At 40.7% G+C, this 14,363-nt stretch overlaps 1 protein-coding gene across 1 annotated transcript in view; it reads right to left on the bottom strand.

Moving 5' to 3' along the window:
- The window catches only part of TTC21A (tetratricopeptide repeat domain 21A), a 56,293-nt gene that overhangs the window by 21,214 nt on the left and 20,716 nt on the right, over positions 1-14,363 (bottom strand). Inside the window, exons 12-18 of the mRNA XM_058184048.1 lie at positions 12,664-12,793; positions 11,414-11,571; positions 10,166-10,378; positions 4,557-4,795; positions 3,092-3,164; positions 1,940-2,050; positions 445-583 (exon numbers count right to left, since the gene is read on the bottom strand). Of these exons, the coding sequence (XP_058040031.1) occupies positions 445-583; positions 1,940-2,050; positions 3,092-3,164; positions 4,557-4,795; positions 10,166-10,378; positions 11,414-11,571; positions 12,664-12,793 (1,063 nt within the window). The remainder of the gene's footprint in view (positions 1-444; positions 584-1,939; positions 2,051-3,091; positions 3,165-4,556; positions 4,796-10,165; positions 10,379-11,413; positions 11,572-12,663; positions 12,794-14,363) is intronic.

The following is a 14,363-nucleotide window of genomic DNA, read 5'->3' as shown; positions in this document are numbered from 1 at the left end:
AAGTTTTAACTATAGATAAGGCACGGATGGTGCGATAAGACAAATAGTCATAAAAGAATCCTCAATGGAGAATGAGATATTATATACAAATATTGTGGATTTTTTTTTTATTTGCATTTATATCCCGCCCTTCTCCGAAAACTCAGGGTGGCTTACATTGTGTTAAGCAATAGTCTTCATCCATTTGTATATTATATACAAAGTCAACTTATTGCCCCCAACAATCTGGGTCCTCATTTTACCTACCTTAAGGATGGAAGGCTGAGTCAGCCATGGGACTGGTGGGACTTGAACCTGCACTAATTTCAAGCAGCTGTGTTAATAACAGACTGTCTTAGCAGCCTGAGCCACCAGAGGCCCAGAATGTAGATGACAAGAGCATTTTTTCTGCCTTATATCAAGATAAAAACTGCATCTGAAGATTCCAAGAAAAGAAAATGTTACCTGGATCATGTTCTAGTGCTTGGCTCAGAACTTTTTCAGCTTTGCCAAATTTTTTGAGTTTTAATAGGAGATCAGCAAGATCATGACACAAAAAGTCCTGTTCACTCATCTTGAGAGCAACTTCATAGTAATTAATAGCCTGAAACAATTTGATATATATTGATAATAGAGCCTCAGTTATTGGCTATGAATGAAAAACATGCTTCTATGAGAGTGACAAGTCTTAGAGGCCTGAGCTGAATAAGGAAATCATATCATCATCAGATCTGCTGCTCTCAGTAGGCTGTATGACTTCACAGCTGAATTAAATCCACTCCCATAAAGAATAGTAACAAAATCTGGTTCATATATTTGTTGTTTTTACCCCATGCATTTAAATAATTAATTAATTTTAATAGGCTTATTATACAGTTGCAATCATCAACTGATTCTGCTTGGCTTATAATCCTACCAAAGGTATTAAAAATTTAACCAAACAGGAAAAAAAACCCAATCCAATATAGAAACTGCCCCTCCCCCCATGAATAAATAGCATTACATAATCAAATATTCTGATGCCAAAGATAATAACATATTCACATTTCCTTCTAAGATCAGCTGAAATAATCAGGTTTTGCTAGTCTTCCTAAATCTCATTAATGTTGAACAAGTCATGTCTCCAAATTTATTTGGACTAGGAAGGCAATCCAAATAACGAGCTGTACCTCTGTCAATTTAATGAGCTAGAAAAGGAAGGAAACCAAAAAACAAGGCTGGGGGGGGGGCGGGTTTCAGCACAAAATTTGCTCTAGAAACTGAATGGCCTTAAAAGGCCATTGACTTGGAACCAAAGCTTTTTTTTATTTGTAAAAGAATAGTAGGAAATACAAGAGAAACAATACAGCAAAAGGTAGATACTTAACTTTTGTTTTGAGGGCCATTTCTACCATGTGCTAGCATTTTAAATAGCAATGCATCTTTGCAATACTGTTTGCATTTCCAATAATGAGTGAAAAGATTATGTTTTAGCCAAGTGAAGACTTTGGATCAAAAATAAATGTGCACTTATGTATCTGCTAAGTGTAGTAGAACTTCCCTGACAAATGCACATGGGATTGTGTGAGTTTTATTATGGGGTTTTTAATTAGAATGTTCAGTTTTATGTGAACATTCCAATTAATATAACATAAGTAGGGGGTGTGCCTCCACATTTTTCTTGCAGACAGGGCTATTATGAAAACTCATGCACTTCAAAATTTGCCACATCAGTGAGTCCTGTAAAACTGGGAAGGATTTTTTTTTAAATGTCCTGGGTTATATAGCCTTTTGTATCTAATTCTACCTTAACCCAGTACCTGACAAACTAAGCAGACTAACCCCATTTTCTGATTTTGACTATGCACTCAAGTACAAATTCAGTTCATTGAGCAGATTAAAGGATGATAGCAGACTATATGTTTCCTTGGCTCGGTTCTGAATGATATTGAATAAAAAGTAAATAAATCTATTTCTGAACCTTGTTATACTGGTGAGTGTACACATAAGCCTGCCCAATTTTTCGTGCTACTGTTGCATCCAGGGGATTCTTCTTCTGAGCTGTTTCAAAGACTTCTAAAGCTTTTTCAGGCTAAAACAATGAAAGTAACATTGCAGTTATTTTTATATGTAACATTAAGCTTTGGAATCCCCTTACCTCAGCTTCATTCTGTACTTGTTTTTCTGGATTCTACACCCACACTCACTTTAAATATAGTTTTTCTTTGTCCCACTTGTTAGTTATCCAAACTCTACTGATACAGGGTTTAATGCCTTCTGTTAATATACTGAAAGTGGAAACCTAGCTCTATATTGATTAATATAGCACTATGCTATTTCTATTTCAATGGTCAAGGAATACTGTGCTATTCTCTGGTTAGTTGTCAAATTGTTGTCCTTGCACTTAACCCCATTGCAGTACAGTAATCAGTACAGTAATCCAAGTCAGTACAGTAATCCAAGAACCAACAAAACATCCCCTTGCTACTAGCTTCCCTTCCCTTCCCTTTCCAAACAAACAAACAAGAATGGGAACTTAATTTTGCTTCCCTCCCCCATGGACAGAAACCATGTTTCTACTATAAACATAACAGCAGTTATCTCTGGAAGCTAGCTAGCTACCTAGTTGGATGATTGAAAGAGCTGCTGAGCAGATGGAGTCTAAAAAGAGCAGAAATGATATCATAAGGACCTGTGGAGAAACCTTAAGGGAGGGGGAGTGAAGGAATCCCTACCACAGAAAAAGTCAGAAAAAGATTGCCTCCATAGGGGGGGAAGAAGCATTGTGAAGTACATAGAGAGTTCTTTTGAGGGCTGAGGATAGAAAGAGTTTAAGAAAAAAAAAACACTGAAGTTTGATAATTCTCAAATGCCTCACATAGAGTTTTGATATCTTAAATGATAGGAGAGAAGATTATGCCTGTGCAAACCCCGTCGGATCACATCATCAATTTTTAGGCAGCCAATGTATAAGGGTAATCTGCCTTCGAAATCCTGATCTGGCAAGTGGCTTGAAAAATAGAGGATTAATATTTATATATTTATTTTTATGCATACACATGATGGAGGGTGAGAGGGAGGGAGGGAAAGGGGCAGAAAGAGAATCAATAATAAATAATATTTTTCAACTAACCTCTTGAATATTCATGTAGGCATCACCCAAGAGAAGGCTAGTATGAGGACTTGGCAAATTTTCACACAATTCACTAGGTAAAAGGATGGTATTTAAATTACAAGAAAAAATTAAAAATATAGGGGATAATTTTAAGTTTTCTCAAGCAAAAAATAAGAGATAAGTTTTAGATTGGCACAGCTCATTTGACTAGCTCCCAAAGGTGCTTTTTCCAAAAGGCAACTGGACTTTTTTTGTTTTTCTTTGTAAATGTTTCACTTCTCAACCAAAAAACAAGGAAGTCCAATTGCTTTTTGGAAAAAGCACCCTTAGGATAACTATGACCTGGATCAGGGGTGTCAAATTCAAGGCCTAGGGGCAGGATCCGGCCCGTGATGTGATCAGATCAGGCCTGCGTAGCTGTCCTGGAAAATATAAGGAGCGGTCCCGTGTTGCTTTGGTCCAGTCTACCCACATTACTTCGGCCTGATCTACCTATTGCGAAGGAGAAACGTAGCAGCAGTTTGGGGAGTGGTGTCAAGCTGGCCACACCCACCCAATCAGCCACACCCAGTGAGTGGCATCAAGCTGGCCACACCCACCCAATCAGTCACGCCCACCCAGCCTCCCGAGGTCAACCACTGCCCTGATGTGGCCCTCAATGAAATTGACTTTGACACCCCTGATCTGGATGATTGAGAATCTCCATAGACTAGCTACACTGCAATATGAATGGATACGCTATTAATGTTCAGCAAATGATAACTGTAATGCAGAAGTACAATAAATATTGTATAACCAATCATATTAGGGAATGGGAATGCACTCAGACATTCATAGTGAGACATGAAGATTCTGTCATATCTGAGATAGCACTTCTATTGTAAACTTGGGGAGAAAGGGAAGCCCAAGTCTTCTCATTTTAAAAAAAAGTATACTATCCCCTGCTGAACTTTGTTCTTCTCTCTGAACCTTGTCTTTTAAAATACAACTCTATCCTAAGAAAATATCCATGTTGCATCAACTATATTGTCTAACATATCTAGAGAGCTACAGGTTGGGAAAGTTGATCTGACCATTGTATGCATGTGTATTCAGACGCATACAGACACATACCAGAAAATCCTGCTCACTCACTGAGAGAAGGAAAATTGAAGTGCTGCTCTCTGATAAGAGCTTCATTCAAATAGTGACTTAGCACCTTTGCATCCAACAGCTGAATTAAATTCATAAGCAATCGTATTGCTGTTGCTTAAAGAAGGGGTGTCAATTAAGCTAGGGCATAACAAGAATCTGGAAATAGAATATTTCTCAGCCTTTCTGCTAAAATCAATATTATATTTTCAGACTGTATTATTCAGAATTGGTCGTAATTTTCATGTTTGCTCTAATTTTTCATGTTCTTCTCTATCCCTAAAGCAAAACATGAAAGTGAATGGTTGCAGAAAATAAGAGACAGCATTAATTTGAAGTAAAAAAAAATTACCAATAGCATCCAATATATAATCTCTTATCTTTACGGATCAGAAGATATATCTGAGCCATCTTTTCCTTAACTTCAGTGTAATATGGCTGGTTGGGAGTGATATTCCTCAGCATTGTTAAAGCTAAATCCACTTCTCCTTTACTGAGAGCCAAATCCACATTAGCAACAGTGACTCGGATTTCTTCAGGGGTCCCACTAAATTCATTGATGGCATCTTGCATTATCTTTGTAGCTTCATGCTGGAAAGTAAAAATGCATGTGAAAACAAAACTGCAAACCTTAATGATTATGTAATTATTACCAATAAAATTATTAACATTTATTTAACATTTTAGAAAGTTTAACAAATTTCATATATGTACTCCGGTAATTTTTATATAACAACTAAAAAGAATATTTTCAGTATATTTTCATAAGATAGAGGCTGAGGCTAAAAAGTGGTTGATGCCAAAAATCAAATTGAAGAGTTGAACTGAAGCAATTTTATTCTTTTTTATTATTACCTTTTTTTTTACACTTACCCTTTCTTTATCACAATACAAAGCAGAAAACAAATTGTCAGCCTCACTGGACCAGATCAGGATATAAACTTTATAGAAAGACTATAACTATTTTTATTGAGATTACGATAACAAAATCTTACAAGTTTGATTGTGCTATACCTCCTCCTTATAATGAGAGTTATAATGGGGACTCATGCGGTCATGACATCTCGCTTGGATTACTGCAATGCTCTCTACATGGGGCTCCCCTTGAAGAGCATCCGGAGGCTCCAGTTAATTCAGAATGCAGCTGCGCGGGTGATAGAGGGAGCCCCTCGTGGCTCCCATGTGACACCACTCCTGCGCAGGCTGCACTGGCTACCTGTGGCCTTTCGGGTGCGCTTCAAGGTTTTGGTTACTATCTTTAAAGCGCTCCATGGCATAGGGCCGGGTTACTTACGGGACCATCTACTGCCACCGATTGCCTCCCACCGACCCGTATGCTCTCACAGAGAGGGACTCCTTAGGGTGCCATCCGCCAGGCAGTGCCGACTGGCGACACCCAGGGGAAGGGCCTTCTCTGTGGGGGCTCCCACCCTCTGGAATGAACTTCCCCCAGGACTCCGCCAACTTCCTGACCTTCGAACCTTTCGCCGCGAGCTTAAGACACATCTATTTATCTGCGCAGGACTGGCCTAGAATTTTAATTTTAAATTTAGCTTTTAAATGGGGTTTTTTATTATTTTAATTATAATTTTAAATCTGGCCTAATTCAATAAGTTTTTAAAATACTGTTTTTATCTTGAATTTATTTTTGTGTTTTTATCAGGCTGTAAACCGCCCTGAGTCCTTCGGGAGATAGGGCGGTATAAAAATTTGATTAAATAAATAAATAAATAAATGAATGAATAATGCAGTTAATCAGGGAAACATCTGCTTGAGCTGCTCCCAAATATTAATTTAATTTAAAGAAAATTATCAACAAGCTAAATGATAGCTCTTGCATATAGATAATCCTTGTTTAACATCCACACTGTGAGCAACCATTCAAACTTGTAACAGCAGCCCTGCCCGAGCTGCTGGATGTAATCGCCGGGATGGCAGTTGGGACCCCCAGGCTGATGGTCATGGGGGATTTCAACCTGCCATCTGTTGGCGAGACATCCATGATGGCTCGGGAGTTCATGGCTTCCATGACGGCCCTGGACCTGACCCAGCTAGTGAATGGTCCCACTCACATCGGGGGAAACACTCTGGACTTCATTTTTGTCTCTGGGCAATGGTTGAATGATCTGGAACTAGGGGATTTAGTTCTCAAACTCTTGCCATGGTCAGACCATTCTCTCCTTTGACTCGACTTTTGAACCGCCGATTCTCATCGCAGGGAGACGGGACCGATTCGTTGGTTCCGTCCCAGGCGCCTGATGGACCTGGAGAGGTTCCAGATGGAGCTTGGGCCATTACCTGAGGACTTAGCCCACGGCTCGACTGGAGACCTCGTCGCCGCCTGCGAAGGGGCAGCGGCGGGGGCTCTGGATCGCGTTGTGCCTTTGCGGCCTCTGACTCGGTGCCACTCTCGATTAGCTCCTTGGTATTCTGAAGAGCTGAGAGAGATGAAGTGCTGGAGAAGACGCCTGGAGAGTAATTGGAGGGCCACCCATTCCGAATCTGACCGAACACTAGTGCAGTCTCAAATTCAGACCTATCTGGTGGCGATGAAGGTGGCAAAACGGGAGTATTTTTCCACTCTCATTGTATCGGCAGATAATCACCCAGCCACCCTGTTCGGGGTGACCTGCTCCCTTCTTCATCAGGGGTCGTTGGAAGACCCCCTACAAGGGCGAGCTGAGGAGTTTTTACAGTATCTGCAAGATAAAGTCGCTCAGATTCAGGAAGGTTTGGACGCAGATTGGGTAGGGTCGGGTGGGATGGCGGAGGCTGGTCTTGATGTTTCCATCTGGGATGAGTTCGATTCTGTGACTCCTGAGGACATGGACAGGATACTGGGGAGGTTGAATGCGACCACATGTTTACTGGACCCGTGTCCCTCCTGGCTGGTACTGGCCACCCGGGAGGTTACACGCGGCTGCCTTCAGGGAATCGTTAATGCTTCTTTGACGGAGGGTGTCTTCCCTGCCGCCCTGAAAGAGGCGGTGGTGAGGCCCCTCTTCAAGAAGCCTTCCCTGAATCCAGCCATTTTGGCAAATTATCGTCCTGTCTCCAACCTTCATTTCGTGGTGAAGGTTGTTGAGAGTGTGGTCGCACAACAGTTCCCCCAGTACCTGGATGAAACTGTCTATCTAGACCCGTTCCAGTCCGGCTTCCAGCCCGGTTACAGCACGGAGACGGCCTTGGTCGCGTTGGTTGATGATCTCTGGAGGGCTCGGGACAGAGGTTGTTCCTCTGTCCTAGTCCTATTAGATCTCTCAGCAGCTTTCGATACCATCAACCATGGTATCTTGCTGCGGTGGCTCAGGGGGCTGGGAATGGGGGGCATCGTATATCGGTGGTTCTCCTCCTATCTCTCCGACCGGTCGCAGACGGTGTTGGCAGGGGGGCAGAGGTCGACTCCAAGGCGCCTCCTATGTGGGGTGCCACAGGGGTCGGTCCTTTCGCCTCTTCTGTTCAACATCTATATGAAGCCGCTGGGTGAGATCATCCGTGGTTTTGGGGTGTGATGTCATCTGTACGTTGATGACACCCAGCTATACATTTCCACCCCAGACCACCCCAACGAGACCATCAAAGTGATGTTCCGGTGTCTGGAAGCTGTACGGGTCTGGATGGGGAGAAACAGGCTTCGGCTCAACCCCTCCAAGATCGAGTGGCTGTGGATGCCGGCTTCCCGGTACAGCCAGCTTACTCCATTGCTGACTGTTGGGGGCAAGTCGTTGGCCCCCACGGAGAGGGTTCGCAATTTAGGCGTCCTCCTGGATGCACGGCTGTCTCTAGAAGACCATTTGACGGCCGTCACCAGGGGGGCTTTTTATCAGGTTCGCCTGATTCTCCAGTTGCATCCCTTTCTAGACCGGGTTTCCCTTTGCACAGTCACTCATGCCCTTGTTACATCCCGCCTGGACTACTGCAATGCTCTCTACATGGGGCTCCCCTTGAAGAGCACCTGGAAGCTCCAACTGGTCCAGAATGCGGCCGCATGGGTGATAGAGGGAACACCTCGTGGCTCCCATGTAACACATCTCCTGCACGGACTGCACTGGCTTCTGGTGGTCTTTTCGGGTGCAATTCAAGGTGTTGGTTACCATCTTTAAAGCGCTCCATGGCTTAGGACCGGGCTATTTACGGGACCGCCTACTGCCACCAACAGCCTCCCATCGACCTGTGCGCTCCCACAGGGAGGGCCTCCTCGGGGTACCATCAGTTAAACAATGTCAACTGGCGGCCTCCAGGGGGAGGGCCTTCTCTGTGGGGGCTCCTGCCCTCTGGAATGAGTTGCCACCGGGGCTTCGCCAACTCCCTGACCTTCGGACCTTCCACCGTGAGCTGAAGACTCTTTTATTCCATCGAGCAGGGCTAGCCTAAAAATGTAGTTTTTAATGGGGTTCTAGTTTTATTATTATTGTTAGCTTTTTAGTATTTTGGCCACAAATTATATTAATTTTATTGTGTTTTTAATTTGTATTTATTGTGTTTTTTTAAACTGGCTGTTAACTGCCCTGAGTCCTTCGGGAGAAAGGCAGTATACAAATTCAATTATAAATAAATAAATAAAAATAAATGACATTGAATGAGTAGCAGTTATGACCACTTTTTGAAGTTCCAGCTGGTGCAGCGTTCCTATGGTCACATGATCACAATTTGCCATCTTCCCTGCCAGTTTCCCATAAGCAAAGTCAATGGGGAAACTGACGGGATGTCAGAAGTCATGATCACATGAGGTCCTTGCTTAATAACCTATCTGGGCCATACTTAACACTGAGGACTGCTGATCACTAAGCAGCATGGTCACATGACATCACACTATATGACTGTATCACTTAGTGATGGAAATTCTGGTCCCAGTCACTTTTGTTAATTGAGGACTAGCTGCCTTTTTCTACCGTAAATTTCTGGGCAGAGGGTCAGCTACTCAAACAAATGGACACTTTGATTTATAGCTGCAGATGCATCACTATTCAAGGTTTCAAGAAGGTCATTTTTGACAATACAGAAATTAAAAGATATTACTAATTATTCACCATGGTATGAAATTCACTAGTTATATATTTATATAATTTCATTGTACGTGGTGACACAAGAAAGCAGTTAAAATATAATTGTATGGAACAATAACTCACAACAGATAAACAATTGCACAAAAAGCAGCGAGCATAACGTATTAATCTAAAGTTAGAGTATGAAATCTCATTATGAATCTACCAAAATTTTGCAAGATTTGGTAATCTCACAAGAGTTTGATCACTTTAAAGCACCATCCATAACACGCATTCAGATAAATAGTAGTCTCATTTTGGCAAAGTTAGTACTGAGAAGATCCTGTTTTATTCTCAGCAAATATCAGCTACTGCTAACTTAATAGAAGAGCATAAAGATGAAGGTTATTGTTTGAATAACACACCAGGCATAAAATTACTTAGTGATGGTTTTTGACTGTGAGGAACATGTTCCAATTTTTATGCAGCCTAAATTAACAATGGCCCATAAATCAATAGGTCCAAATAATGTAATCCCTAATGCTTGGAACAAGTCTACTAAATAACTCCCCCCGCAGAGGTATTTTAAAAACATCTGAATATTAATATCAGTATTAGCTAGTTAAGTTTGATCTGGTTTAATTATTTTTGGTTGTCTAGATCTGCACTTCTTAAATGTTTTTCTCTCAGAACCCCTTCCCACTTTTAAAAATTATGGCGGACCCTCCAAAAACATTTTTTTAAAATATGGGTTATATTTATTGATATTTCTCACATTGAAAATTAAAACTGATACATTCATAGAATATTTATTTATTGAACCACTTAAAAATAATAAAATAAAGCCATTAAATATCAACACTGATTTTTAAATCCCTATTTTTTTAACAAATAAAAAATAATAATTAGAAGAGTGACACTGTTTTACATTTTTTCAAGTATCTTCAATAACTGGCAAATGATTTTGATTTCTTACCAACTCCCCATTGAGTCGAAGAGCTTCAGCAAGTTCCAGGTAAATGGAGACCTGTTCACTCAATGTGACAAAGGGCCTCTGGCCTTTCTTAGCATCTCCTTTTATTTGAGGTATATTGATAAGCATTTTTAGGACTTTAATTGCTTCAGGATACTCCCCAGCTTTATTCAGTGCTCTAGCCTTGATGAAGTGGTACAATGGAGAATCACGAAGCTAGAAAAGAAATACTAAAAGTTGAAACACATAAAATATTAAATTTAAAATGCTTTAGAATAGGGGTGGGGAACTATGGCTCCTTGATGGACTTCAACTCCCAGAACATCATGGTGATACTGTAAACACTAGTTTTATTAGGTTCTTTAAAATGATACCCAGTTTTATTTTGCAATTTTATTTAAAAAAATAAACTAATTAATTATACCATGCATAGAGCAGAATCTAAGTGGCAAAGGACAATCTATAATTAATGCTGCCCCACTGAAGGAACAATTCTCAGTATGGAAGCCCTGTAGCTGTATACTTAAGTGATGTTTCAGCAGTACATATTGGATAGGGAAGGACTGAAACAGTATTTTAAATTACTATGAATCAAACATTTTTTTAAAAAGGGGGTGGGAAACTGAAACTGGGATTTAATGTCAAATTTCATTGGCAAATGGGTTGTTTTTCATCTAACGGGTTTTATTATATACCGTAGGTGATTTCTTACATTTTGTAAGCTGCCCAAAGTCACCTATGTATGAGTTGGGCAGCTAAATAAATAAATGTATTATGTATGTATATATGATGTATGTAGTTGTGTCAGCGGTGAAATCTACTTACCTTCATTACCGTTTCAGGAATGGGAACGCGTGGGAATGCACATGCGGTATGTACGCATCTCTTCTGCACATGCGCAGAGGGTAAAAAATGATGTCCCGGTGGGTGGGTGGAACCTCCCGCTACCGCTGTTACCGGTTCGTGCAAGCCAGATAGATCCGGCCAGATTTCACTGCTGATGTATGTATGTATGTATGTATGTCAGGGTTCTCCATAAACATGAAATGATTAAAATGGCAATTTTAGGTTACACTGGGGAAGCAAACTTTGTCTTACTAATTTCCTGTCCTTTTCTTTGAATGTGTGCAAATCTCAAAATAAAATTATTTTTAAATTGTTTAAATTCTTAAATAGATCAATAGGCAGTACAGAAAAAGGAGAGTCAGCTTTCACACATATTTAAATTATTATCTTGTGATTCAGTCTCACCTGAAAATTGTAGCTAACCCCTATTTCAAGTGAATGGGCACATTCTTTGATATTTCCTTGGGAAAGGTGAATCTGGGCCATAAGAAGATTGGCATCTGTTAATCTTGGGTCCAGCTCTAGACAACGTTGCAGTGTACCCTGGGCGGTTTCAAGTTCTCCTGCAAAACAGCTGTTCTACATCATCTGCTTCTTATTCTTAAAGTTCTGACTGTTTTGAACTCCCAAAATGGTTTGCTAAATCGAACCTGTGCATCTTATTCGTTATATTATAAGGAAGTAATAATATTGGTTTTTTAAGCATTGAAATAATTCACAGTGTTAATTTAAACCATGCATTGTATTTTTTACCATTAAAAACTGATAATTTTGCATATTTGAATTTCCAATTTGAAGCGGAAAAAAGTCAGCTTTTGATAAGTGTACTGGTTACTGTACTGTTAATATTTAATAAAGTTAGGCTAACAAATCTCACTCGCTTTTTATTTCCGGTCCAAATAAAAGTTAAACTAAGGAAGAAGCAATAGTTTCAGGATGGTATAATCAACTTCTTAGAACCAGCATTGTATTCTCAGAACATACCCTTGTCTGAGGATGTTTATTCTCTGAGCTTGTGGAACGACCCTCCACCCTCATCCTCCACCCAAGCTACAGATATTTGCCACCTGTGCATAACCTTGTCCACCACTGAAAGAGTTATTCCCAATTTGGAAGGCAAAATTAATTAAGCTATGGCTTTAAAAGGCTTGATTGAAAATGTTGTTCTGTTTATAAAATATATTTGAACAGTAGGAATTATCTCCTCAATAGCAGACATTACTACACAAATGCCTGGTCTCACTTCTACTTAATATGTATACTAATATTTTCCAATGCTGTCTTTTAGATATCTCCAACTTCAGTTCCCTATAATATAACGGCATGTCTGGAAATAGCTAAACTGTGAGAAACCAGCGCACATAGGATCAGATGCAAAGCTCATTATGGGAGACCTTAAAGTTTTGGCAGCACAGATGTATATCTTGGAACTAACCTATTTTAAAATTTCTTTAAAGCATGAAGACAGAAAAAACACAGGATCAACTAATCGTAAAAAGTTTTGGAAAAGAAAACAATACTTGTACAAAACAGGCTCCTTCAAACTTTCTAGTGACTAAACTATGTTGAATTTATCAAAATAACCAACTTAAAATTATAATCTAAAATATGTGAATATTATTTTTATTTGGGTAAACAATTAGATCAAAACTTACCTGATAAATATTTAACTTGAGCCATGAGGAAAAGAGGCTCTATTATCCCAGGAGCTGATTTTACCAGTGGATTCAAAATTATTGTCACTTGCTTTAGAAGGGGAGATAAAACTTGGCCAGGTAACCGAGGCTATAAGGGTAAAAAGTGAAAATACACATTTTCCAGAACTGTAACATACAAGATGAAATAATTTATTTGTTGGCTATTCCCAAAAATATTGGATAGGATTTATAAATGATAATAATACAGTACTATTTACAGGAATTAAGACACAGATGATGTCTTCTAGAGTGAAAACATTATTGTATTATGTAAAGTGACAAACCAGGTCTATAAATTTAAAGAACTTAATGTATTTTATTCAAGGATAGTGCTTGCCAAATATCTTACACTTGCCAGGCTGAAAAACACTGAGCTAGACAGAAAAACATTCACATACAGGTATTTTTTGGTTATGACGGCAATCAAGACTGGAATTTCCATCTCTAATCGATGCAGTTGTAAAGAAATTCTGTAGTTCCTATTGTCATTGTAACCCAAGGACTTGTTGAGCAGGTTGAGGATGGAGTCCCAGGGACTGGCAGCGCCGTGGTGAGGGGAGTGCTGCAGGCTAGCACCATGGAATACAGGTAAGCAACAAAGCAGTAGGAATGGCTTCCAAATTCTTGCCAGCTTCCTCAATGACTTTGCTTGTGGGAAGCTGGCAAGCAATATTTGAAATCGCAATCACATGACTGCAGGGATGCTGCAATGCCTGCAACTTTGCAAACCAGGCTTGCTTATTCAGTGACAATATGAATTTGAACAACTCCTGAACAAGTGGTCATAACTTAAGGACTATCTTTGGCATAGTCTCCAATTCCGTTCTAAACATTTACTATCTAGACCCGTTCCAGTCCGGCTTCCGATCCGGTCACAGTACGGAGACAGCTTTGGTCGCGTTGGTGGATGACCTCTGGAGGGCCAGGGATAGGGGTTGTTCCTCTGCCCTGGTCCTATTAGATCTCTCAGTGGCTTTTGATACCATCGACCATGGTATCTTGCTGCACCAGTTGGAGAGTTTGGGAGTGGGAGGCACTGTTTATCGGTGGTTCTCCTCCTATCTCTCTGATCGGTCGCAGACGGTGTTGACAGGGGGGCAGAGGTCGACCGCGAGGCGCCTTACGTGTGGGGTGCCTCAGGGGTCAATTCTCTTGCCCCTCCTGTTCAACATCTACATGAAGCCGCTGGGTGAGGTCATCAGTGGTTTCGGGGTGAGTTATCATCTGTACGCTGATGATACGCAACTGTACTTTTCCACCCCGGACCACCCCAATGAAGCTGTCGAAGTGCTGTCCCGGTGTCTGGAAGCCGTACGGGTCTGGATGGGGAGAAACAGACTCAATCTCAATCTCTCCAAGACGGAGTGGCTGTGGATGCCGGCACCCCGGTACAGTCAGCTGCAGCCGCAGCTGGCTGTGGGGGGCGAGTTATTGGCCCCAACGGAGAGGGTGCACAACTTGGGTGTCCTCTTGGATGGGCGGCTGTCGTTTGATGATCATTTTATTTATTTATTTATTTATTTATTTATCAAACTTATATACCGCACCATCTCCCGTAGGACTCAGGGCGGTTCACAGGCATATTAAAAACAATATAATAAATAAACATTAAAACCCAGTTAAAACTAAATATTATCATGGCCTGATCACTAAAACAG

Source organism: Ahaetulla prasina, chromosome 4 (genome assembly GCF_028640845.1).
Source record: "Ahaetulla prasina isolate Xishuangbanna chromosome 4, ASM2864084v1, whole genome shotgun sequence".
Classification (NCBI taxonomy): domain Eukaryota; kingdom Metazoa; phylum Chordata; class Lepidosauria; order Squamata; family Colubridae; genus Ahaetulla; species Ahaetulla prasina.
The sequence above is the reverse complement of the archived record's forward strand: the minus strand, read 5'-3'. Positions and strand labels throughout refer to the sequence as shown.